Here is a 27849-nt window from a genome sequence, read left to right as displayed (position 1 = left end):
CGTGACTCCGATTTCAAACCATGCGGCACATCACCATCGTGGGCATGCGCCCCGTTTATGACGCTCGAACGAAGAAGAAAGGACGAAGAACGTTAACGGTGCGCCAGCCATGGCTCCGATTCAAGGTAACCGTAAGTACTTTTACTGTACTGGAGAAAACGACACCTTTGGTTGCCCGAGCATCCTTATCTATGCGTTTGTGAGAGAGCTATCGTCGATTAAGCCAAACGATGATCGTGCTGGAACGCAGCAGCAACGCAGTGCTGCTGCAGCATACGAGCGCGTCCATGGCGGAACGAAGGCGCCATTTCCAACGCCGGGCTTGCCATTTAAATCACTGTCCCATCAAGCGCATCTCACTTACGTGGATAGGTGTGTGTTTGTATTCTCCTGTATGCATCGTTTTGTAGTCTCCTGTATTGTAACCCCAGTTGCCGATGCGCGCGGGGGGGGGGGGGAGGGGGCAAGGTGCTCTCTCGTGCGACGTTGGTGTTCGAGGATGTCTCGGGCTGTAGGTGGAATATCTTGGTAAGGGCTGTGGTTCCCCGCTCGCTTTGCGAGTTCTCGAGCTAGGGAGTGTGTCCTCTCATTGCCTGGGATGCCCTCGTGTGCTTGACATCATATGATTGCATGTTCTTCATGGATTGCGTCGCCTAAGATCTCAGCGCGACTCCCCACTTGGGAAGAGTCCACCACATGAATTCCACACTACATGCCGGCACTTGTCGATGGTGCGGTGCGTGGCCGTCGCTGCCACATGTGACGTGGGAATGTACAAAAGGACCACCAGAAGCGAACTCGCCTCAGATGCTTACTTACATTAAGGAGTCGTGGGAGATCCTACTCACCCGGCCGGGGCTGGGGGCCCAAAGGGGCCTCTAGGACCAGGCGGAGGGAGTAGTCAGGATCACTGGTGTCCTGGAATAGGGACGCATCCAATAACTTCTCTCCAACGCTACCCTTTTCCTTATTCCCCTCTTCCCTCTCAATATTTAATAAAGCTTTTCCTCCTCCTCCTCACTTACGGCAATGATATCGTTTTCGGTGTATAGTTAGAGCATCGCCAAAGCGAAGATGTTCGTTGACCGCCAAGCGCTTGGTGATCTGAAAAAAGAAATGTACTCGATTTCACGTGCTGTAACCAAGAAGAATGATACGCATCTGCTAAGGTTTCTAAACGCACTGCATATATTTTTATGCATGAACCACAGCTTATTTTTGGGCATTATTCCGGTGGGAAAATTGCACTAAAACATCGTCAGGATTCTCGCGATCCACCACATACGCAGGTGGTGAAAAAATTTTGTTTAAAGAGGTTTGTCCTGTAAAGGTATGGCTTAAACCTTTTTTCCTTTATGCAAGGAACCATAAAGCGGGCGTGTGAAATAGCCTGCTGAGAAGGTTACCGTCTGATTATAAAGCATTAAATAAGATAGGTTGGGGCGCATAGGAAGGGACCCAGTCAATTCTTTCCTTTTTTCATTGCCATTACACACAGAGAGGCCGCCCCTCCACAGAACAAGCATTTCGGCATCAGATGGTGTTTATTCTAGTGCGTTATTAAATAAGGAACAACCAAAATTGGGCCCAATAAAGGGCACGCATGTGTACTTACATGACCATTTCTATAGTGTGAAACTTGTGTTTATAGTCTTCATGGCAGCACTGGGGACCTGACGTCTCAACAGCATTCTTATAGAAGGCTGACTTATATTATCCAGCCGTGATGGTTCACTGGCTGAGGCGTCTGTGGTTGAACGTGAGGTAGCAGGTTCGACTGCCAGCCACGAATGTGTCACTCGGATGAGGGCAACGTGATTAAAATTTCTTTTAATTGCTTTGATTGTGTGCCCGGTGAAAACACTTAGGTAGTCAATATCAAGTTGGTTCGTACCACTATTGTATCAGTGTTAGCTTGTGAGATCAGCAAGGTTGTGAAAGCAGTCACTTTATTTACATTTTTCACCGCTGTTGTTTATATCACCAGCATGGGAATATACTCCTCAGCTACCAGCTCCTAAGAAGACGCGCCCACCCATCCCCTTCTTAAGGATGCATTTGTTTAATTGTTTGTTCATTGCTAATTTCTAGATAAGCCACCTAATATGGTGTCTTATAGTAGGCAATATCTTTCTCGTCACGGGAAATTCCCTGTGTGGTCTGACTTCTCACATTGCTTGACGGCATGTAAATTACTGTACGCAGGACAAACCGGCAAGCGACCGTCTCAGTCGCTAGGACAAAGCACAGGGGAGCCATTTCGTCTGATCCATGCATTGTTTATCCAGAAATACACCCTGACAATCTAGCACTTGATGGCGGCTGTTAGGACACATCTAAATGATGGACAGAAACAAAGAAGAAACTTAGAGACATTGGGATGAAGCACAACTAGCCCACCTTGTTCCGACATGTATGAACGTCTTTATGACAGAAATTCTATAATTATGAATTTATTATTTTTTGCGTGTATCTGTACGTGAACAAGGACAGTATATACGGCTTACTGCCCTATTCTCTGGACGTGTGTAAGGTATTCCAAAAACAAAAAAAAAACTAGGGCTAGGATTCACAAAGATTTTCACTCGGAAGTGCTTACTATTTGGAACTTGCCCTTACGAGCAATCCTAGTGTAAGATACGAGCGTTTAACGAATACGGGCCGAGAGGTCAAACTGGTAAAATGCTTTGTGAGTGTGCTCAGTCAGTGACTGGCCGCCTTCACCAATTTTATGTGCAGCATCAGGATTGGCTGGAATGTGCTCTTCGACCAATTCTACAGCGTAAAGCTTGTTTTATTCTTTCGAATACGGGTATTGAAGCGCACAATAAAAAGGCATCTGCCTAAGAGGGACACCAGTGTGCGAAAAGTAATAATGCAAATAACTAAAGCTTAACCTATAAAACCACAGTATCACCTCAACAGTCCTACGGTGCCACGACTTGCGGGCCTAGTGCTTCCATGTGATCACTTCCAACACATATGGTTCTCCAACAAAACGTACCAAGACAAGAAAACAAAAATATATAAACTTTCTCTGTCGTTCATTTGTGTCGTCTTCTTAATGCCGCACTCATGAGTAATTGACAAAAAGAAAAAAAAGAAGAAGGGTCTGAATACACCGTTTTGTCATGGCTTAAACTGCAATGCATGGAAATAAAAATAAAAACAAGAACAGCGCTATTTGGTGGCACGAAACAAGAAACACATACACACGGCGTCGACTAATTAGCGACCGACTGACTGATTGACAACAGTTGTTAGCCAGCGCCATGTCTGCGAGAACCTAACACTTTTCAATATTATCTTGAACTGTCAGTCATTTCTAGCAATAACGCTGTGTTGTGAAATGGTCACTGTGCTACATTTTTTAGCATAAAAAAAGTAACATACAGGAGTTATAGTGCAGCAGCTCTTGCTCAAAAATTATAACGGAAGGCAAAGCACCAAAATTAGCTGAAGGGTGCATAGAGAGACAAAACTGTGCAGGGGCCTTATGTTGCAAGCAGTGAAAATATTTTTTTAAATTTTTTGCACTTTTGTTGTGGCTCTCGTGCAATCAGCCTTTTGCTTTTGCCTAGAGTGGTCATTCAGGCAGACGGATGGTAAGAAATGAGTAGAATTGGATGAAAATACTTCATGAACAATATGGCTTTCAGGACCGGAATGATGCAACTATTCTATTCCAATTCTTTTCTTTGCAAACTTCGTTAGTAGATTTAGTGGCGCTCTGTGTACTCGATCAGCCGGTCGCCAGACGTCATCATCATCATCATCATCATCATCATCATCATCAGCCTGGTTACGCCCACTGCAGGGCAAAGGCCTCTCCCATATTTCTCCAACAACCCCGGTCATGTACTAATTGTGGCCATGCCGTCCCTGCAAACTTCTTAATCTCATCCGCCCACCTAACTTTCTGCCGCCCCCTGCTACGCTTCCCTTCCCTTGGGATCCAGTCCGTAACCCTTAATGACCATCGGTTATCTTCCCTCCTCATTACATGTCCTGCCCATGCCCATTTCTTTTTCTTGATTTCAACTAAGATATCATTAACTCGCGTTTGTTCCCTCACCCAATCTGCTCTTTTCTTATCCCTTAACGTTACACCTATCATTCCTCTTTCCATAGCTCGTTGTGTCGTCCTTAATTTGAGTAGTACCCTTTTCGTAAGCCTCCAGGTTTCTGCCCCGTAAGTGAGTACTGGTAAGACACAGCTATTATATACTTTTCTCTTGAGGGATAATGGCAACCTGCTGTTCATGATTTGGGAATGCCTGCCAAACGCACCCCAGCCCATTCTTATTCTTCTGATTATTTCCGTCTCATGATCCGGATCCGCCGTCAATACCTGTCCTAAGTAGATATATTCCCTTACGACTTCCAGTGCGTCGCTACCTATTGTAAATTGCTGTTCTCTTCCGAGACTGTGAAACATTACTTTTTTCTGCAGATTAATTTTTAGACCGACTCTTCTGCTTTGCCTCTCCAAGTCAGTGAGCATGCATTGCAATTGGTCCCCTGAGTTACTAAGCAAGGCAATATCATCAGCGAATCACAAGTTACTAAGGTATTCTCCATTAACTCTTATCCCGAATTCTTCCCAATCCAGATCTCTGAATACCTCCTGTAAACATGCTGTGAATAGCATTGGAGAGATCGTATCTCCCTGCCTGACGCCTTTCTTTATTGGGATTTTGTTGCTTGCTTTATGGAGGACTACGGTGGCTGTGGAGCCGCTATAGATATCTTCCAATATTTTTACATATGGCTCATCTACACCCTGATTCCGTAATGCCTCCATGACTGCTGAGGTTTCGACTGAATCAAACGCCTTCTCGTAATCAATGAAAGCTATATATAAGGGTTGGTTATATTCTGCACATTTCTCTATCACTTGATTGATAGTGTGAATATGGTCTATTGTTGAGTAGCCTTTACGGAATCCTGCCTGGTCCTTTGGTTGACAGAAGTCTAAGGTGTTGCTGATTCTATTTGCAATTACCTTAGTAAATACTTTGTAGGCAACGGACAGTAAGCTGATCGGTCTATAATTTTTCAAGTCTTTGGCGTCCCCTTTCTTATGGATTAGGATAATGTTAGCGTTCTTCCAAGATTCCGGTACGCTCGAGGTCATGAGGCATTGCGTATACAGGGTGGCCAGCTTCTCTAGAACAATCTGTCCACCATCAATCTGCTGTTACCTGCTCCTCCCCAGCTGCCTTCCCCCTTTGCATATCTCCTAAGGCTTTCTTTACTTCTTCCGGCGTTACCTTCGGGATTTCGAATTCCTCTTGACTATTTTCTCTTCCATTACCGTCGTGGGTGCCACTGGTACTGTATAAATCTCTATAGAACTCCTCAGCCACTTCAACTATCTCATCCATATTAGTAATGATATTGCCGGCTTTGTCCCTTAACGCATACATCTGATTCTTGCCAATTCCTAGTTTCTTCTTCACTGTTTTTTTTTTAGGCTTCCTCCGTTCCTGAGGGCATGTTCAATTCTATCCATATTATACTTCCTTGTGTCAGCTGTCTTACGCTTGTTGATTAACTTCGAAAGTTCTGCCAGTTCTATTCTAGCTGTAGGGTTAGATGCTTTCATACATTGGCGTTTCTTGATCAGATCTTTCGTCTCCTGCGATAGTTTGCTGGTATCCTGCCTAACGGAGTTACCACCGACTTCCATTGCACACTCCTTAATGATGTCCACAAGATTGTCGTTCATTGCTTCAACACTAAGGTCCTCTTCCTGAGTTAAAGCTGAATACCTGTTCTGTAGCTTGATCTGGAATTCCTCTATTTTCCCTCTTACTGCTAACTCATTGATCGCCTTCTTTTGTACCAGTTTCTTCCGTTCCCTCCTCAGGTCTAGGCTAATTCGAGTTCTTACCATCCTGTGGTCACTGCAGCGCACCTTGCCGAGCACGTCCACATCTTGTATGATGCCAGGGTTAGCGCAGAGTATGAAGTCTATTTCATTTCTAGTCTCGCCGTTCGGGCTCCTCCACGTCCACTTTCGGCTATCCCGTTTGCGGAAGAAGGTATTCATTATCCTCATATTATTCTGTTCCGCAAACTCTACTAATAACTCTCCCCTGCTATTCCTAGTGCCTATGCCATATTCCCCCACTGCCTTGTCTCCAGCCTGCTTCTTGCCTACCTTGGCATTAAAGTCGCCCATTAGTATAGTGTATTTAGTTTTCACTCTACCCAGTGCCGATTCCACGTCTTCATAGAAGCTTTCGACTTCCTGGTCATCATGATTTGATGTAGGGGCGTAGACCTGTACAATCTTCATTTTGTACCTCTTATTAAGTTTCACAACAAGACCTGCCACCCTCTCGTTAATGCTATAGAATTCCTGTATGTTACCAGCTATATTCTTATTAACCAGGAATCCGACTTCTAGTTCTCTTCTCTCCGCTAAGCCCCGGTAGCAAAGGACGTGCCCGCTATTTAGCACTGTATATGCTTCTTTTGGCCTCCTAACTTCACTGAGCCCTATTATATCCCATTTACTGCCCTCTAATTCCTCCAATAGCACTGCTAGACTCGCCTCACTAGATAACGTTCTAGCATTAAACGTTGCCAGGTTCATATTCCAATGGCGGCCTGTCCGGAGCCAGTGATTCTTAGCACCCTCTGCAGCGTCGCAGGTCTGACCGCCGCCGTGGTCAGTTGCTTCGCAGCTGCTGGGGACTGAGGGCCGGGGTTTGATTGTTGTGTTCATAGGAGGTTGTGGCCAAGTACTGCACCAGGGTGGCCAATCCTGCTCAGGTGAGGGAGTGCGTTACCGGTTCTGGTCACCAGGATCAGGCCACACTCCAGGCCTGTTTGTGCAATTTTATCAACACGCGGATTTTTTTTTTAATCCGGTGGAAAATTGCCGGCACCGGGATTCGAACCACGGACCTCTTGCACGCGAGGCGGGTGTTCTACCTCTACGCCACCGCTGCACCCGGCCAGACGTAGTTGAGAACAAAGAAAAAAAAAGGAATTACTTACCGCCAAATCGCCACTAATCGTTTATTGTTTCCATTACGAGGATAGGTGGGGAGGAAGTGTTGAGGGGTTAGAAGGCCTTCTGACGGCTATAAGTACGTGTCTGGTTTAGATGTAGACGTGCAGGTTGCAGCTGGCTTTTCAATAGGGCCGCATGTATAAAAAGCGCAGATAGCGCAGGGGAATAGAGGAAATTCGTCATATACAATAATAAAGGACGTACATTTTTTTGTGAAAGCATTTGTGATGTGCATTCGCATAGTATGCTCAGGTGACTAGTTCCTTTTTACAGACGGAGTCACAGACGGAGGGCCGACCTTGTGACTTTATTCATTGTGCGGACATTTCTGGTGTAGTTTATGCAATAATACTGCAAGATAGAAAAACCAAGGTGACTTTCTGATCATCGTTTTTCGTTGTAGCATCTTAGGACGTTATACTTAAACATGCCAGTTGTGCCGTCTGAAACGGTGCTATCAGATTGGGATGAACAGTTGCTTCGTTTTGCTGTAGTTGGAAAAATGATGTGTGCGTATTTATTCAAAGTAAATCTGCAAAGCCAGAGCTGTTTATAAGAAGTACATAAACAGTCTATAGACCGTCTAAATCTGTTTTTCTAACATATTTCTGCTTGTACAAGTTGACGTGCAGGAACCGCCAGCCCCACCGGGCATTGTGTGCGCACCTGGCCTCGAGTACTTGGGGTTGCTTGATCAAATCATAATACAACAGCAAATGAAGGTATTCGAAGTTGAGGAACATGTGTCTGTCACGTCACCGACAGCTGCTTTTCTTGTTCATTCTGACCGAAAGTAGTAACGTGTAATTAACCCGAAGCAGCAACACCACATGCTTCCGGCCACGGTGAAAGTCAGACGATTTCACAACGTGAATTTAAATAAGATTGCTAAGAACGCGGTTTGCGCCGGTTGTACGACAGTTTTGTGTGTGGCGCGTACGCAGAGAAGATTGACGTACAGCTTATGAAGTATACGGCCATCTGCAGCGCTTTTAGTAGCACGTTTACTGCTGCAAGTCTCGCAAGATTTACAAACTCATGGTGCTACTCATAAATCGGACAATCGATAGTTCGACTGGTGTTTGCGTCAGAAAGCTGCTCAGGAAGCGAGAAGACTTTGTATACTGTTGTAGCAGAACCTGAAGTTTGCGACCGCTTTATTTGGGAACTTATTCTCTGTGTATAATCGACTTATCCCAATGCGGTGGCGCACGGCCAGTGCTTGAACTCTCGACTTTGTGATGAGCTCTTGAACTGCATAGTTGTTCAGCCGCTGTGATGGATATCGCTTTGAGATCAATCGGCATTTCTAAGTCGAGTTCTTTCTCTTACAGGTATTGAAGCATGCAACTGTTACATCGTGACGAATTCCATGGGACAATTTATCTACAATATTGCTGAAAGTGAGTATATTGCACGCATGTCTTTCAAGTGGTGCCGCGGCTTAGGGCCAACCAACTCCCTTTTTTTAATGGTACAGCCTAAAACAAAAGCTGCACGTTAATTATAAGATAGTCGCGTACGAGCAGATCAGGGTTGCACGTTTTGTTGCTACCGCTGTACTATATAATAATGGAAATCAGAAACACTCACACTAAATTTTTTTCCACCCTGACGGCTGCTGGTTTGCGCCGTGACAAAAACTTTGCACTCACGATTGCAAAAACCAATTTTATTGTACAGGACAGCACACCCCAACTAAAGCTGCAACGAGAGGAAATCGTCTAAATAAGAACAGCGCATTAATTCTGACCCCGTTGCGCAAAAGAAAAAAAAACAAGAGAAATATCTCACACAATCTTTTGACACGAATCACTGTTAAAGTTGATTTCATGAAGCTTTCGTGCCATTTGTCACAGCTATGACCTTTAATCGTCACAACGTTTAAGATATTCCGCAGAGGCGAAATCACGATGATGGTTCACGTCATTGCAGTTAGTATTCAAGCAATGTAGCGACACCTCGCATTGCATAAAACACATTCATTCGAAGAAAAATGACGTCAATAGAACGGCGGAGGCGGTGGTACCACTGTGGCATGACGATAGAGGATGACGATTCTGAAATGATGAAGACGGTATAACAATGAACATGTGATCGCGTCTGCGAGAGGACAATGAGCTGAAGAGTTTATGGTGACGGGGGCGTGATGACGACGGTCTGAAAAGATTCAAATGAATAAGTTAGAACGGCGGCCGGCATTGCTACGACGGTAAGACAAGGAATTCATGGTGTGACAGCATGACTGCGATGGCATGGAAATGGCGGCGTCATCACGATTGGATGACGACAACATGCTTACGATGGAGTAAAAAGAAAAAGGGAAATATGTTGATGGATCAACAAGGCGGCATAACGACGAAGGCATGAGGGTAATGGTACGGCAATTCCGAGATGACGACGGTATGAGGATGCGGCAAAAATGAACAGGATGCAGGTTAGCTTTACTGAATAACTGTACCCTCTCATCTTGAAAGGAAGTGATGCCTGCGCCTTCTAGTACTTACACTGAAGAGGAGCGATATGCTTGATGCAATGTATTTTAATGAAATGTGTTAAAATATTTTGATGTTTTGAATGTTTTAAGTTTTTACTGTTTTAAAAGAAATGTTTTTAAGAAATGTATGGCAAAGAAAAGGGGCAAAAGCGCAGGGTTGTAAAAGACGTCCTGATGAGGGTGTTTGGCAATATATGATTCCTTTACGAAATTCTCCGAAAACTTCAAAATATTCAACATCCAAATGAGCATGAACTGTGAGCGCGCCTAATGAATTTGCTCGAACCCCCTTTATTTTGCCTTCTGTGTTCAGCATAGTAGGCAAGGTTCACATCAGAGTTGGCGGAAAAGCTGTTTGTTTCTTGAATTGTGCTCAATTTCTAATTCCATATTTCTGTTTGCGGTGCTTTGTCGCTTGCTGATATCTAAATTATTTTTTTCTCGTTGCGCAGAATCTAGCTGTTGCGCACAGTGTTGTTGCCGGAATGCGCGTAGATTCGAGATGGACGTCTTGGACCACAGGAACGCCGTCGTGATGCATTTCGTGCGGCCCCTGAGATGCATGCTCCCGTGGTGTTGCTGCTGCCAGCAAGTGAGCACGTGTTCTCTTTTGGCTGTTGAATTGAAGATCGTAAATATGTCTAAAATATTTGAGAGTTTTCAGTATACCGTCTTTACTGCAGAAGCTAGTTTTAACGAGATCTCCCGCAGACTATTTTTAACGGACGCAACGAATATGACGCCATGGCACGAGATGGCAGCGCCTGGCCTTCCCAGTCCTGGTCTTTAGCGCGAAGCAGTCTTCGCGAGCTTTAGCCACTCTGAACCGACCAACCACCCATATGACCTAAATGTCATCACAGGAATGAAATGCATGTCATGGAATAAAAGCCATAAAGCGATAGCCAAGCCTTTAATTCAGTAAGCATTTGCATGCCCACCCAATGAGGAAACCTGTCCGTTCATCCAACCATCCGTCACGTAAGACGGGATCGCCTTCGTAGTAAGGCCCGCGCGTCTCGCATAAACGCCAACTAAGTAGCCAGAACTGAGCGCGCTCGAAGCTATCCGCACTCGCCTCACTCTGTCCCCATCGCAGGTCGCTATCGAGATTATGGCTTGCGCACCTGCCCATGCGGCGGCAAGGACACAGCGCACAGCCGCTGCCGGTGTATGGTTGATCACGGTCGGTAATGGTTGGACGCAGATGGATAAGGCACTAAACAGCGATAACGGTTTATGATGATGGCAACCTCATGAGCGCACCTGTCGCCGCAACCGGCAGTAGTTTGCTTTCGTCATCAATTCACCTTGCGCCGCTGTCGGCAGCGTTTCCTGTCGTGGCAGTGCTGCGTTTATACTGGTTGGATCAAGTTTCATAGCGTTGATCAAGACACCGGGCTGCGTGGAGATATGCGAATTGCACAATGCTTACGCATACTTAAAGAATTCCCAAAGAAGTTTCTGCGCGATTTTTGCTATATGCTTTAACCTTCTACGCATTTTAAATTCGCAAGTATTTTAATGCCTACCCAAGAAAGTGAACCATCCGTGAGTCAGTCACGTAAGACGAGATCGCTTTCAAGCTGGCCCCGCAGCAGTGACCAAATTGATATGCTTGCTGCGTCTCGTTTCAACGTGAACTAAGAGGCCATAACACAACGTAAAGGATGCTATAAGCATTCGGCGTACTCTGCTCCCGTCGCAGATAGCCTTCAAGCCGCAGGACCGCGCCATACGCAGTCGCCGCCCTAACACGGTTGATCATGGTGGATAATGGTTCGCATCGAGTGGAGGAAGCGTCATCGACCACGTCTACGTACGAGGTCACCCACACGAGACACTGTTGAATAACGTTACGTACTACATCACGCATCGGCTATTGCTAATCTTCCACGAAGAAGCGGCATCATCCGAACATAATACTATCCAATTTGAAGGTTAAAAAAATCGTGGTGCCGCAACTTTCATATTTAGACAGATTACCATCGAAGATGTTTTGGCTCATACATGGGCTGCATACATTGTGAATTCATGCATTTTTTAAATGCGGCACTACAATACGCCGAGACAAGTACCGCCGTGGTCACCACACCTCCCATGCATCTGCGGCAACCGCTGCTGCCGTCCCCCTTCCCCTCCCCACTCCCCCTTGGGAACGCATGCGGGGGATGCACATGTGGCCAAGTGGTAAACAGTTTTCCTGTAAAGGAAACGCACCAAGAAGAACCAAAAAAAGACGGTTTTCATAATTAATGTTGTATATATTTGCGTCAGTTACAAGATCTCTCTCGTCATTTCATCACACATGCTCATCCTCTGTGAGTTGTTTATAACATGAGTCAAGATGGCAGATACACGCATCTCCTTCCTCTATACTCGTGTTGGTTTCAGTTATCATTTCGGTGTTTCAAAGATTCTGTCGTGGTGCTTCTCGCAGTTATACCAAACCCAGCAGTACACGACGATGAAGCAGCAGGTTATTAGTAGCAAATGCCTACGCATCAATTAGATCACTCCAACAGGATATTCTGCGTGTAATTCTTCTTTGTTTCTTGTTCATTACATAAGTACTACCCTCTGCAATGCCTTTCGCCCAGGGAGTATACAAAATAAAAAATAAAGTACATGATTTCCCATGTACACCAAGACATGAGATAAAATTACAAGGCATGCGTGAGCAAGTGATGCACGCATGCCTCGTCAAACACATTCAGGAACATATCTAGGTAAAGAAAAAATAATGCCATCGACCCGTGTCGTTTACGCCATTCGTGAGACTCAAATCACGACATCTATGTCATGTCATTCATGTGATATATTTAATTCATGTCGTGAACATCCTGACAAATAACTTGTTCAAGATGAACCTGACATGGGAGACTAGACATGCATGTCATGAGATTAACTCCATAGATGAGAATGGATGCCAGTAGTGAGTTTTGTGACATGACATGCATTATCTGGATATGCATGTCATCACAAGCATGCGTGACATAAATGGGATTTCCCGACATGCATTTCGCAATAGAATTGGCATGAATGCCATGAATAGATATCATGGCATGTATATAATAATCCATGAAGCGATTTCCATGAATGACATGACAGGCATGACAATGACAAATTCCTTAAATGCGTGCAAGTATGCACGGCATGGCATTATTACCATGAGAAGTCATTCCTACCGAGTGGATCATGTTCTCTATTAATTCAGATGACGGCTATATGCTCTGGTTCGTGATGCGGCGATGGTCACTGAACCATCATTGCAGTATTTTGGTCCAACTCTCACCTGCGCTTCTGGCGCTCGAGCCAGGTGGCATGCGGAAGATCTCGGCATATCGGAAGGAGGGAGAATCCCACTGCCACTCGAAGGTAGCGGTGGTGCCATCGGCGCGGTCCGAGAGCCACCGAGCAACGTTAACTTTGCTCGCCGCTCATTGCGTGGACCTTCCGAGGCACCGCAAGCTCAGAGAACCAGCCGCCCCGGCTCTCCCAATGAACATGACGTTTCCCTAATTTTTTGCACTCTTCTTGTCGTAGGTTTACGCAAGGTTAGACTTCGTAGGTTTACGCCAAAGCCGTCTACGAAAGCCCTCCGTCGGCAAAGACAGGCTCAATATTTAGTCCATCATTTCCGATTCTCCAAGGAGTGTGAAAAAACCGACAATCCTGCAAGGAGACCACGACAATCCTGCAAGGAAGTCAGACGGAAACGTCAAAAGGCCATGGCTTCACCGACAGCCGTCACACACCATCAAGCCACCTGCTGGAGCCCAGGCCTCAACAAGCCACCAGCACGATGTTCTTCCGAAAGCTCCCAAAATGCCACGAACATGTCTCCTAAAGCCCCCCATGCCCCCTCAACTGCCAAACACAAACACACACACAAGAATCAGGAAAATCATATAATTCAACTAATACGAAATTACGAAACGGAAACGCTGCCCTATACGCAGTGATGCAGTAGCTGCGCACTCAACTATTTCAACAAAGCACCACCTCTCCCGTTAATCCAGCCCTTAAGACCAGCCCTGGAACATGTGTACCCATCTCCAAACACATCAACCTACCCACCGCCCCAGCCAACATGGCACAGGAAGCCGGCAAGAATGAGGCAGAAGTGTCTTCTTGTGGCTCAGACACCGCCATTAGAATAAAATCACCACCCTGTCCGCAGCGATGACCCACACAAACCCGAAATTCGACGCCCACTTTGATGCCCTCTAACTCCAACTCTGATCCATGCAATATGTTCACCTTGAATAATGAAGCAATCAAAGAGAACTAGTCTGGGAAAGATAAAAAGGAAAAGGCCCAAAGTTTGCCAGAACCACAGAGCGTTCCTAAAAAAGATCAGGCGGATACTAAGAGCTAAGGATAAGAAGAACCGTAAAGAATATTCTAATACGAACCCCCTCCCCCCCCCCCCCCCCTTGTGATCTGGCAGTGGAATTCCCTCACCTTCAGTCACAAAGAAAGCACCCTTCGGAAAAACATCAAGAGTGACGCGCCACTAGATGTTATCGTTTTGGAGGCAACCAGTGCTTAACCGAAGCTTTCAGGCTATGACACTCACACATCCCTCTGGATAGCAGAGTTGCAATTCGCACGCATATTAGACTAACAACAGTAACCCACCCACTAGAAGGCATCGCCATCGACTGCCTTATCTGCCTTTCGAAATTCTTCCTCGCCGAAAAGGTGACAGTGGCGTCTTTTGTTTTTGTAACGTTTACAGCCCCCGCGAAGAAACTTATCAGATGTAGATCTCCTCCTCCAAACAATGAAGTTTGATCGACGTCACAGATTGCTGATAATTGGCGATTTCAACGCCGCTCACCCAGCATAGGTTTACACTAAATGCATACCCAAAGGGCAAATCTTAGGCAACGCCATCCAACAACACCGGATCGCCGTGCTTACGGACCCGCATCATCCCTTACGAATTTGCAATAGGGTGAACAGTGACAACTGCCCGGGCGTCACACTCACCTTCCGGATCCAGCGTGCTCAATGGTCAAACACGGAAGAGACACTCGGCAGGCACCATTGCCTCTTGGTCACGAAAATCCACATCGACAACGCTCCTCGTCAAGAGATCCTCCGCACGAAGTTCACTGACTGGGATGGCTTTCGCGCTCAAAGAGCGTAACTCCCGACACACCATCTACAATCATTAATCGTGGGTGAACGACCGTCAGGCAGTGGTCGAAAGGCATTCGAATACCGTCGCGCTCACAACAGAGAACCCTCAGTCGACCTGCACTTACTCCATCTCTGGCAGGCCTGCCATAGCGTGGTCAGCTTGAACTTCGAATTACCAAGCTCACCGAGGCAGAGGAGAACCATGCCATCCCACTAATCAGGCTGAATTGGCAACATTTCTGCAACAAATTGCAAAGAACATTCAGTATCACCGAGACATTAGGCATCCTACGTTATCTACTAGATCCCTCAAAGAACAAGACCAACCACACGAGGGCGAAGATTCGCCATGAGTACCTAGGCACCGACGGGGATGTTCTCCAAGAACTCCAAAACAAGTACAGTAACCCTCCACCATATCGGCAGCCCCTCAGAAAATTTAAAGGGGAGCCCCCAACGAGGACCTGGACCTTGCCATCAACCCACCATACCTAAGCCAAGCTCTTAATCCCTTCCCCCGCAACACCATACCTTGGAGAAACAGGCTCACAAGCAAGCCACCCCGTAACTTGGATGCCAATTCTTTGGCGGTTTTGGTCGAACACTTTAGGCAACACTGCAAAACTGCACTTTACCCTACGAGTGAAAGCATGGATGCGTCACTCTCCTTCCCAAAACCGACAAGTCTCCGAGTCTAAATATTCTCCCCCTGATCTCGTTGACATCCTACCTGGGGAAACTTTATGAGCTCGTTGATCCCAACTGATTACAGTTTTACCTCGAAAGTCACTTTCTTCTGGTAGACCATGTTTGGCTTCCGCTTAAATATTCTAACACAGAACACCCTTATCCAACTAAAAGAGGAAGTATTGCAACGTGTCACCCCCATGAGCACAAGCGACATCCTTGCCCTGTACATCAAAGGAGCCTACGATAATGTTTTTCAGCATTACATTCTTACCAACGCCAACGCTGTCAAAGGCGGAATGCAGACGTATAATCTCGTCCGTGCTTTCCTTTGGAATAGATTGTCACCATTTGAATAGATTGTCTGCAATCTCAACCCGTCGGAAGACCTGTGCTGTCACCCGCGTTATTTCAATTTGCCATGAAGGGACTCCCGCATCAGCTTGACTGCATACAGGGCATACATCAAGCTATGTATGCAGACGGTGCCACGATCTGGACGACGAAGGGATCGGTGGGCTTTCAACAAGATGCATTCCAGCAAGCAGTTGACGTCGCTGATCGATACATACAACAGTGAGGTCTCCAATGCTCACAAGACAAGTCGCGCTACTTCTAGGCCTCCGACGCAAGACGCCGTCTGGTGACCGCATGAACCCCTCCCAAATCAACCTCACCCTCGACGGACACCCCTTCTCGAGGTTAGACAAATAAGCACCATTGTACTCCACCTCCAGCCTGATGGCGGTAGCGCTCTAACCCTCCAACGTCTCACCACTACAACATCTCAAGCCCTCAGGGTTGTTGAGAGTATAACTTCCCGGCTTCAACAAGGAAGATGTACTTCTCCTCATTCATGCCATCGTCGTCAGCTGCGTGGCCTATGCCACGCGCTACCTACCCCTTACTCCGGCTAGCTGGACAATGTTGGCGTGCTTCTCAGGAAGCCGTACAGGCAAATCTTGTGTCTCGCCCCGGAACTGAAACCATCCAAATAGAATGCCTTGACATACACACGACTGTTTGGGAAAATGTCCAGGCCCATCTCACAAGCCAGCACGAACGCCTTGCCCTAATATTAGCAGGCCGCACCGTCTTCAACTACCAAGGATACCCCACCACCACATCTGGCCACGTGATTAGCCACCAGCTTACGTCGACACGTGCAAGTGCATTCAAGTGGCTCCGGTCCTGCAGAAAATGCATCGGGACCATCACACCCACCAGTATCAGGCTTGTGCCCTAGTGCTTCAGAAGCGTTATGGTACCACTGGCAAGAACTCCGTACATTGTTCGCATGGCAATTAGCATCCGCATCTTCAGTGGTAATCTAACTTCAACGCAAGGTTAAATAGTTCCTATCTGAACAATAACGGCAAAACAGCGGTTATATTTTGTACTCGGCGTGAAAAGAGATTAAGCGATGGCCGATTTTTACCGTTTATTTCTTGCTTTCACGATGGAGAGAGAGTACCACGGTAACACTAGGGTCGTAGCGGGCAGGTTGCGCACGGCGATGTTATGCAAGCATTGTATCGGCAGAGCGTTGCTTCAAACTTGCACTGGGGCTCATTGAGCTTCACGCATGCGCACTCGTGGCAGCCAGTATACCATAGTGTTCTGCTCAAACTGTCTATTGGCTTGACATACGAGCCTGGCCACAATTGCGGCCGTGATACAGCCTCCTCATTCAAGCGTTAATAACAAAAGGAACCCCCAAAATAGCACCAAGATTAAAAAACTTTCACGTAAATATGATGTGCATAATTCGGCTGCGTGATGTTTGCGTTAGAAAGTACGGTTTCATACTGTCGCTGCGATAAAAGGTATTAGGTCACTTGTTGATTTCTCAATTCCACTCGCACAAACATTGGAAGGTGGGCACATAACCTTCATTTTTACGCAACCGTCATCTTTCTCTCAACATTTTTTTAGGAAATAGAAGTTCAAGCACCTCCAGGATACGTCGTCGCAGTGGTACGTCAGGAGTGGTCCATGTGCTACCCGAAGTTCTCAGTGAACGACTGCAATAGCAGAAGAGTGCTGGACATAGCAGGACCATCATGCAAATCCAGCACACCTTGTAAATCGGACGTCGAGTTTGAGGCAAGTGAAGTCATCATAGTTTTAGAATACACATTAGCCAGACATCATCTGAGGAACAAGAACATGAAACTGATCAAAGTAGTTTTATTTCGTTAGCTAAGTGAAAACACAGATGTGAGCAGTCGGAACACGAAGATAAGAGCTACAAAGTATAAGGGGTCTGAGAGGATAAAATTAACAGATACATATCCTCATAAATTCTTCAAAATCTTATCGGTGAAACAGTAACTGGTTACTAATGAAGTCACTCTTAAGCGTATAACAACGACTTTACTAGTAGAGCAGCTGACGTATACAAACAAATCACACAATCACACGCACATATATCCCCGTGTCAGTGCATCAGTGCTACTTTGCTGTCCGCTGTTTTATGCACCACTTCTAGGGAGCTTTTCTCCTTTAAAGTACAAGTAACAATAAGGGAACATGCACCCATTAATTAATCTTCCCCACCTTCATGATATGACAAGCTTTGCGTTCTACCTTATAGACTGTCATCTCAAGACGCAAAGCGCACGCGCTTTCTTTTGAGGAGTCTTTTAAAGGCTTAAAGCGGAGCGAGAAATGACCTTTCTCTCAAACGCTTTCATCTGAACACTACCCGCACCTAATTACTCTCGTTTGGGCGTTTTATTTCGTAATACACCAGATTAGCATACGCCGCTGCTATTCCGCAATAGCATACATCAATCAAGAAGCGCATTTAGATCAATGCGATTATTCCTACTGTTATTGTTTATATTTATTCACGCAGTTTAATTAACAAGATGAAGTAAGCGGAAATCTGCTTTCGAAGACCATTAAGAATTACATACTTCTGGAAGGAAGCCGAGTATCACCTGCTTTCGCTCGGCCCTGGCGGCCCGCGGCAACCCTGGTAGGAATTAAACTGGCCACCTAGCTTATCAGTGTCGTAGCCGTCGGACCTTGCTAATTTCGACTAAATTTTGAACACTCAACTAGCCTCTAAGCATGCGAAACCTATTGTCCGACTTCACACACGCTTGGTGGCGCGCGCTTACTTCTGATCGCTCCTTGTAACACGCCTCGGCAGACTTCGCTTCGTATTCCACTATACTGATAGCGATTAGAAATGCGCATGTTGGATGCGGCTACGATCCCTCGGTAAACTGGGTACAGGACAAAGTCGGTCCGCACCTCGTAGCACGGCCAGACTAGAGCATATGAGTGCGAGTGCGAACTCTATCCCTGTTGTGCACAAAGGAAGCGCTGCGCAAACGAACTACATTTGCATATGACTGCCGTCTGCTACGTGGCGTAGACATAGCGACCGCCGCGGGCTGAGCGCACTGCGGCTGGCCGAGGACAACCCCGCTTGGTGCATCGTAGGCACCAAAGTCCGAAGTTTAGTGGTGTCCACTAGAACACCCGAAATCAAATTTGAACTGCGCGCCGCGGTGGCTCTCAGAAGGCGGAGCTCTGTGGGACCAACCCGCTCCACCGTAGCCTTCGCAGTGCAAGTCATCGAAAAAGGAGCGAAAGCACTGTGACGGGGATGCTTGATTGCCAATAACAGCGCTCCTCCTGAACCCATTGAAAAATTTGGCGTTTAGCAGATCAAAAGTACTCTGTGCTATGAGTCCCCATTTGTTCAGCAATCAAATGGTGATGAATCTGTCATACGAGCTAAACTCAGCGCTTCTGGACATATTTAATCGCGTATGGAGCACCGGAGAGATCCCCGAAACCTGGAAGACAGCATCAGCTTTTCCAGTGATCAAGTCTGGAAAGCATCCTGTGGACCTTGCCTCATGTCGACCAGTATCACTGACATCATGCGTATCAAAGTTGATGGAAAAGACCAATATATAAGAGCTTAACTTGGGATTTTGAGCAAGGGAATAGACTGCCGTCGTGTATTTTCATATTTCGCCCATGGTGGAGTTTTCTATCAGTGGAGTTCCCAGGACAGTGTCTTTGACTTTCTAAGCCGCATCGAGCACTTTCGCGTCGATGGCCTTTCGACACTCGCCATATTTATGGGCGTTGCCAAAGCATACGATTGTGTGCTTCATACTGGCATCATCAACGAACTCCAAGATCCGGGTGTCTCTGGAAATGCTCTTCGATTCGTCATGAATTTCTTAGAGAGCGACATGTCCAGGTTAAGCACGGAAATATAATGAGCGAAAAGCGACGCACTTCCCTCCGCGTCCCACAAGGAAGTGTCCTATCTCCCTTGATTTTTAAAGTTGCCATGGCCACCCTTTCAGAGGCACTGAAGGTAGGTTGGACTGTTGTTAAAAAGTCCATCTACGCAGACGAAATCTGCATTTTGATCGCAGGGTATCGACACTAATGCTTGGCCGCGTTAACCCAGGGTGCAATCTCCATCATCGATCGTCACTTAGCGGCGCTTGGCCTTTCCTTATCAGCGGAAAAATCTGCCTTCATGTTTCTCGCAGGAGTTCGGCGCAAGTAAGTTCGCCTGTCGCGGAATATTAGAGGCCATCCAATTCGTCGTGCAGCTAGTGTTCGATTCCTGGGCATCACCATTGACAGCAAGCTACTATGGTGACGCGCAGTTGTAAGCGTTGTGGCCGCATCAGTGCAATGAATCAATGCACATCTTTGAATGGCATTTGTATGGTGGTGAAACAATCCTATATCTATGCTTATGCTGAACGCTGCAGTAATAATAACAAGTCGCATTCTTCATCAGCTGCCGCTGATATCACCATCACCGATCCAATTCGAGCGCTTGGAGGCAGTGTACAGAAGGGGACTTCACCTGGCAATAGGAGTTCCTCAGGCGGCTTCAAACAAGAAGGTTAATAATGAAATGGAGCCTTTTACACTCCGCCTACTCCCTACAGGTGCGCCGCAGAGTTTGGAAACTAAGTACATTTAAGAGCGCTGGGTAGGATGGCGTTAAATCATGGTTTCCATTCTGATACGTCATTCCAAAGCTAAACTCTCTTCTTTTTGGCACGTTTTCTTGCTGTGATAAAAAGAACTGCGTTCTTTATACATAAGTGCTTCTGGTACCATTGCGTCCCCATTTTATTATTTTGGCACACATCGTAGTGGTGGTTGGGAAGGAGTAATTGCCAGTTTGTAAAGGTGCATATAGTGCTCCACTGACTGCCTAGTCTGAGATGTAGTGCTTGAATTTGTTAGACAAAGGGGTTTACTTTGTACTTAACTTCATGACAGCCGTGCGGGACCCATAAAATCGATTTTGCATGTTCCCTAGTGGAATTAGATTTTCTAAAAGTCGCAATGAAAGTAGTGTACACTGCCCCCTCGGACATTCACAGAACTTTACCTACGCGTTTTCACATTGCGCGAATCTTGCCGTGAATCCCTGTTTAAATATTGCAGCTTTCAACATTTTTTTGATACCAATGCTACCAGGATTATTGCCAGCGCCGTAATCCAGGTAGGAATTAAAACTATAAACCTTAATTCACTCCCCTCTGCTATGGGCCAGCAGGTCGTTCTGTTTGTTCCCACTTAAAAGTGAATTGCCGCCACTACTGCCGCTTCTCGGAACGAGGAAAATGTGAAAAGCTTTTAAGTTTTCTCCAGAGACATGTGTGCCTGCAAGCGGCAGCAATTATAACTCAGCGTGGAGATGCTTTCGAGTAAAACACACAAAATGGAGAGAGAAAGAGAGAGACCGGGGAGAGAAATAACATGTTTATGTTATGAATCTAGCTTAGAAAAGGCATACCTATTCCAAGATATCTTGAGCTCGGGCCGCCTCTTGGGTACCCGATCGTGATCTGCCGAATCTCATCCTCGACGTTGGAGCACGCAATATTTTGCCCGACGATTATATAAAAACGTCTTGAGTATAGCAAGGTGGGAACTAAAGTTAGCTCAAAAAGTGGCTCAGTAAATACCAATAACGTCCAGAGTAGACCGAAAAAATAATTCTTTAGCACATTGTAACAATAGGTGGTGTCCCAATCCACGTCTGAGTGGCACCTCCCATTAGAATTTTTTCGCAGATCTTGAGGCCATTGTTGCGCTGGTAGCATGTGGTGGAAGTAATGTTGGAACCGGAAATGCGCAGTGAGATTTTGACGTCATCTACACAATCTAAGAAACCTGCAGAACATCATAAAACATTTTGGCTACGTGTTCCGCTACTTTTTGCTCACTAAAAATTTTGATCTGGCTACTTTTGGTCTAGAGTTTGAGAGAATTTGGCCTTTTCTGTCGGGGCTATCTGGCAACCCCGCCGGCTTCGTTTCCGTTCAGTTCATTCTCTGAAAACGGGTGGGATGGCCACGCCTTGTGCATTCTCCTGAAGAACTAGCAGCTTTCGATGAGCGGCGCCGTGAACTTGCTCGTGAAAGGGCTCGCTATCGGCGTGCCGATCCAGCCGTTAGAGCTGCCCGAGCCCCTGCAATCCGACAGCACCTAGAAGATCGCGAGCGCGGGAGCGGAAGGCCGAAGAAATCCGTGACCGTTTCCTGCGGGTTATTTAACCATGACGTAGGTCAGATGCACGCAGGACAAGCTTCGCTTACTCCCGTTTTCCTGTAAGGGAAGGGTTGGAAATTTTTTATATGTATAACGGCAGCTGTTGTAGTTGATATGATTAAGACTCCACGTAAGGGTCTAGACAACAACGAACATAGAGATTGAAGCTGAAGATGCGCATAAATTAAGATCAGTTAGAAAGGATCACTTCCTCAGCTGGCGCCGTGAAGGTTCATGTTTACAAGACGTTGTGCGCTAGTGTTGCGTGATTCGTTCTCTCAATCATAACGCCCACTCTTTTCCGCAAGGGCTGTTTAGATGTTGCTCACGGCTATCACTCATGCGATTGTTCAACCAAAAGTGGTGACAGAATTTTGAAGTACGGCAGTAAAGTACAAGAGATCTAAGAGCAAGACTGTACTGACGATAAGTACTGAGCTTCGAGTAGGAGAGGTGTGCGGCCAAATGTCTGCTACAATATTGCGAAGAAAATGGGCTCATTTAGGGCACGGCACGCTGAAGTACATTCTTTGACGAATACTTCTTCAACTAGTGATTAGGTGGCATGGCTAAAAATTAGACGAGAGGACAACCTAATTCAATCAATAAGACATGCACAATGGACATAAAGAACTAATCGGGGCATTGTTCGGTTTTGAGGAAATAATTTCGAGCGTCATAGTTGTCGGCCAACGAATACCCGTGAGCTCTTGAGCAGCAGCATTTCTGTATTAGAGCCACCAAAACAGTGATGCACACGTGCGTATACCGCACGCACGCACGCACGCACGCACGCACGCACGCACGCACGCACAAACACACAAACACACAAACACACGCGCGCGCGCGCACGAGATCTTTTGCGTCCCTCCAAGGCGTATCTTCATATCATATCATCAGGTACATTCCGCGTTACGTTTTCTTTGAATGCTTGCGATGAGTTCCGCACATCTACAAAATATCTCCGTGGATTGCTATGACTAAACGAAAGATGGTCGCGATCTACGAGCTCATTTTTTTGTGACATCTCGTGAGCCAAGCTGCTGAAAAATATTGTATTAGCCATCTGAAACAACCAGGTATCTTATTTTAGTAATCGATATACTAAACAGTTAACAATTTTCAATTAAGAAAAAAAAGAAACGTAAATGCAGCGCTAGCTACTGCTGCATAGAAGTGGCTTCCCGTGCCTACAAATAAACCAAAATATACAAATTTACAAACAGATAAAAAACAAATAATTAAATAATATTGAGATTTAGTTGCATGCGCCCAAGCAACCTTGATGTCATTCAAGTATTGGCATGGCGTACACAAAAAGTGAGGTATTATGGCGGTGACACGGACGAGAAATGTTATTTTAATAGGGAGACAAAATTGCACTTAGACTGCCAAGTTACAGGTATAAGGATGCTCTTTTAGTGTTTCTCTTTTTATTTCCCCTTGAAGGTGCGCAGCACAAATGGCGTCTTCATAGGCAAGATCACCAAGCTATGGGGTGGGGTCCGCAAGGAGCTTTTCACGATCGCCGACAATTTCGTCGTCACATTCCCATTGGACTTGGATGCGAAGTTCAAGGGCGCCCTCATCGCAGCCACCATGCTCATCGTAAGCAATGGGCTTGACATCGCCTCCAAATCTGCTTGCCGTCGGGAACGCATTTTGCATGCGTTAACTGTGCGGTCATCGCCCGGCGCCGGCATGACTGCATTACGGCGGGCATATGTGCGTCGGCGATTTCACGCTTTCTTCAGCGAAATTTTGATGTTTACCTTTTCACAGAGATAGCATAGGCACGCAATGGCGCAAATGTTTGTCTTAAAAGGAAGTTTTAGAACTTGTATCTTTCTAGAGCTTCCGGACGCTGTTTTCGTATATTGCGTTGCCTTTATTTCCGTTTAAAGAAAATGCTATCTTTTTCTTATTTTACCGATAGAGGATTGGTTAACTTCCCCAAAACTAGCATTTCGTATCAGGCGATTGCAGCGATCTCAGCCCTGCTTCGCACCAAATCATCATCTGGAGGCAATTAAGGGTTTCGGTTTACCGTTTTCTGTCTGAATGCGGGAAATCATTGTCGCCATCATCAAAATTCGCAAAGGGTATGCATCGTTCTGCACACTCGTCTCGCATTGAAAACGAAATACTTAGCAGAACCCATGTCACAAGGCTTGTCGACGGATATGCGTTTAACAATTAGTCAGTATAGCGGTACAACGTACTGACACTGTACGAGGCATGTACTGCAACAGAATTCCTTTACTGCGCTTCCCAAAGAACACACGGCACCATCTAGCGCCACTACCTCGAAGCCTCTGCTTAGCCTCCAAAATGCATGGCACGCAGGTGCGTGCGAACGCTGAAAACCCCGTCATGCGGCAACAGGGCTCCTTTATCGTGCTTCTTATTGGACACGCTGTGCCATCTAGCGACACTCCTAGATGGCACAGCGTGGCCTCTGAGAAGAGAGGCGTGGCGTGCCGGCGCCTGTGAACGCTGAGAACTATTCATTTGCGTGCCGCACACTAAATGGGCCGCACTAAGTGACACAAATTGCCTAGAGGCTCACAGATGAGTGGCACATACCCGGTGCATCGATGACGCGGATCGCTAAAGCATTGGCGTAAAAGCCGTTCATGAAAAAGTGGCACACGCCGTGTTCATTTGTGGCGCAGTCTGCGAAGCCATTGGGCTTCTGTCTTTTAAGGACTCGTGTTGCGTGGGTTCAACTCGTTTCAGCACGGGAGAAACTTAAATTTTTCGTTACCGCCAGAGAGTTGTCGTTATTTACAGGTCTCGTAAAAAAAATCTTCATCCCAACAAATATTATTCCAGCACAAATTGCACCATAGCGTATTGTGCGCAATGAAATGCTCTTTCCAAAAGCACACATTGCCAAACAAATTATTAATTAGGTAAAAACACAAGAAAATCTACAATGCATCAATTCTGCTTCCAGTTGAGAAAAATAAAATTTAGAAAATGACATATAACTACATTATTATCGAAGGAAATGCAGAATATACAGTTCAAAGGCATGTAACCCAGAAATAGCATCTGAAAAAAAAAAAAACCTCAGCACACCGCCATTCTTTGGATACAAAAAAAAGAAAAAAGAAAACTAAGAGCTGTTCATCGCGTATGCCATGCGGTGAAGCAGTTCCTGGATTTTGTGACGCATGGGTCCATTTCGCACTTTTCCCACAAAACGTCTGGTTTTGTTCAGCTTGGCGGTCCTCATAAGACGATTTCAAGTTCCACCTTGGCGGCATCTTTTGAGGGTGGTCCGATGAGGAATACCAATCGTTTTGAGCGTAGCTGGGAAACAAGAAGATTATGCATCCTAGCATATCTGTTTGCATTTTCGCAGATTGTCTTTATTACCTCTGTGGAGAAGAAGTGTAAAGAAAGATCCGAAGCTTTTGTAAACTGTCTTGCGCTGCTCCGTAGTGTTGGGCCGAAATGTGCTACGGGCGGACTTCTTGGCGTGAATGGATGTTTTTGCTGCCGATGGCAGCACATCATAACTAAGTTAAATACGCACACTGAAGGTAATCATTAGAGCTCTCAGGTCGTGCAAAAAGATAGGCCCATAAGTGCGCCCAAGGAAGGAGACTATTCAAGGCCGTAAAGGAAACTCGCCGGTGAACAGCTGCGGTTGTTCCATGCTGTCTCCAAACATCGACCGTCAGAGCTTAAATCTGCTTTGCTGTCATCTTCGGAATCATAACTCGAGTCCTCATCACTAAATTGAAGTGCGGGTTTCGAGTTTCGGGTTTCGAGTTTCGAGCACGATGCTTTTCTCGTGACGCAGCCACATGGGACGCCGCCATGAGAGGGACTTCCGATAACTGCGCAGTGAGACCGGCAACGTCTCTTGCCGAGATTTTATGACAGAAGCGAAACCGAAACTATTGGAAACTGGTTGAACATTCCAGGTCCACATGTTGGACATGTGGCGGACCTTTAGAAATACACTTTGGCGGAATAATACGACTCGGACTCCAAAGCTAAGCTCATTAGTGAACAGCTGGTGTCATTTTCGGTAAAATTTCACCGCTAAGCACTGTCGGACGGCAAAGGCGGTGATATAATTTATTTCTTGATCAGCTGGGAGTCATGTGATTACAAAATTGTGATGCTAGTGCGGCCTAATCATGAGCGGCATTCTCCTTTTTCTCGAGTGTGGCAGAAGGTAACAACCACGCCGCTTTTCGCTACAACATAGGCACATTAGTTCGCAAAAAGGCCTGTAAACAATCAGAACATCGCCGGAGCGCGCAAATTTAAACTGATTCTGAAAGTGCAGTGCCTCTGCAAACTACTTGATGACCTTCACTGGATAAGAAACGACTCCAACATGTCGAAATTGGTGATCTAAAGCATAAATCACCGGTGACTGATTTGAATAGCTAACGGCTATGGAAAAAACATTTTACTGTATTTTACAATGAACGCATTCCCTTCCATCCCAGTCTGCTTTTAGGAGATGACCCACTAGTAGAAACTTCATCTGTATTTAGTTTTTTGAAAGACGCAGCGATCCTAAACGAAATATAACGTATCACAGAACTACTAATTTTAAAAATTATTACCCGGTTTTTTCACGCATCTTATGATGCACTTCACCCATTTTCTCAGTTCTGAGAAGAAGGCTGAGGTCTTCATTTGGTTTATTGGGCTACTCAGAGGCCTTGTCTGGACAAGGACCTCGCTGAGGATACCCAATTTTTGAAATAAGGTATACCATGTGTTTGGCGCATGATAGCCTAAGTCGCTTATGCGCCATAAAACCCAATACAATACAATACAATGATTTGAATAGCGTGGTAACGAAAGAGTTAAGGGCACTTATTGGTCAATCCAGAGTGGTACATTCCCAGTGGAATATATCTGTTTACGCCAGTTTGCGTTAGAGACATTCATTGATGAGCGGCATCCGCCTACTGGCACGTACATACCCAGTGACCCAATTTTGCATCAAAGAGGTTCATTGAAGCGCAGAACAGTACCCGTGGCTTATACCCCGTGCTTCAAGTCGGCGTCAATGTGTTTCTTCGAACAGCGGTACCCACTCAGTTACGCATCTTCAGTGAACCATGTCGGCGTGAAAGCGGTTCTTTGAAGAGCGGCACAAAGTACGCATAACCACATACTCAGTGACCCATTCTACTGAGGTTTACCCAGTGACCCAAGTAGGCGGGATAACGATTTGGTACAAACATATTTGGCCCATAGAAACTGCATGAGGCATTAAAAGTTATCCCCATATTAGCTGATCAAGTAGCATGAAAACGGACCATATTTACAATTCTTGTGGCCCTATTACATAGCTTCTTGCGAGAGGTCTTGATCATATTTTACTTCATGCGAAAAAGAGCAGCGGGTGTATTTCCCTACTGATAGCGGTGGCTTAGCGGCTAAGGCATTGCGCTGCTAAGCAAGACGTAGCGGGATAAGATCCCGGTTTTAACAAGTAAAACCCCATAACTAATATTTTATTGCATTTTTTTTCTACATTCATTCGTATGTGCAGGACTACAGGTTCTTCGAATCCAGAAGAAGGTAGAGTGACGACCGTCAGCCCGGAGTGTTTCCGTGATTCGGCTGAAAGTGACCAGAAAACGCCCATTTTTGTGTTCAAGGAGGTAAAATCAATCGCTCCCGGACATCGATCGTTGCGTCTTGGTCATATCTTGTGTGCTCAATTCAAGTTAGCGGCGTGAAAATCGCCGCGCGACTTCTGCTGATCGAACGAAACTTTTCTGCCAAGCGGAAAGTTTTTCTACGGCAGAATTAATCGGTGTCTGGGCTATTTCTAGGGTGTATGGCGACACATGGGTGAACCAACAACAGGTCCCATTAGCCACCCAGGCCGTTCATGTAACTTGGTTGGTGATATCTTGTGGTGTAGGAGAGCCTTCCT

At 46.0% G+C, this 27849-nt stretch overlaps 2 protein-coding genes across 7 annotated transcripts in view; one reads left to right on the top strand and one right to left on the bottom strand.

Annotated features, from left to right (window-relative positions):
- LOC135900247 (phospholipid scramblase 2-like) overlaps positions 1-27849 on the bottom strand; it is a 365712-nt gene that overhangs the window by 140990 nt on the left and 196873 nt on the right. For 3 of the 6 annotated variants that reach the window (XM_070531925.1, XM_070531924.1, XM_070531926.1), the window contains 2 exons: positions 1026-1104; positions 849-918 (listed from right to left, as the gene is read on the bottom strand). The exons of the other annotated variants lie outside the window; for them this stretch is intronic. The gene's annotated coding sequence lies outside the window, so the exon portion shown is untranslated. The remainder of the gene's footprint in view (positions 1-848; positions 919-1025; positions 1105-27849) is intronic. 6 annotated transcript variants of the gene reach the window in all.
- On the top strand, positions 69-27592 carry LOC135901739 (phospholipid scramblase 2-like). The gene is made up of 6 exons (XM_065431563.1): positions 69-125; positions 8362-8430; positions 9977-10116; positions 17298-17468; positions 23373-23531; positions 27460-27592. Exons 1-6 carry the CDS (start codon positions 110-112, stop codon positions 27490-27492), a joined length of 588 nt encoding a protein of 195 aa, XP_065287635.1. The 5' UTR covers positions 69-109; the 3' UTR covers positions 27493-27592.

Source organism: Dermacentor albipictus, chromosome 1, assembly GCF_038994185.2.
Source record: "Dermacentor albipictus isolate Rhodes 1998 colony chromosome 1, USDA_Dalb.pri_finalv2, whole genome shotgun sequence".
NCBI classification, from domain to species: domain Eukaryota; kingdom Metazoa; phylum Arthropoda; class Arachnida; order Ixodida; family Ixodidae; genus Dermacentor; species Dermacentor albipictus.
This window is presented reverse-complemented; position numbering and strand designations above follow the sequence as displayed.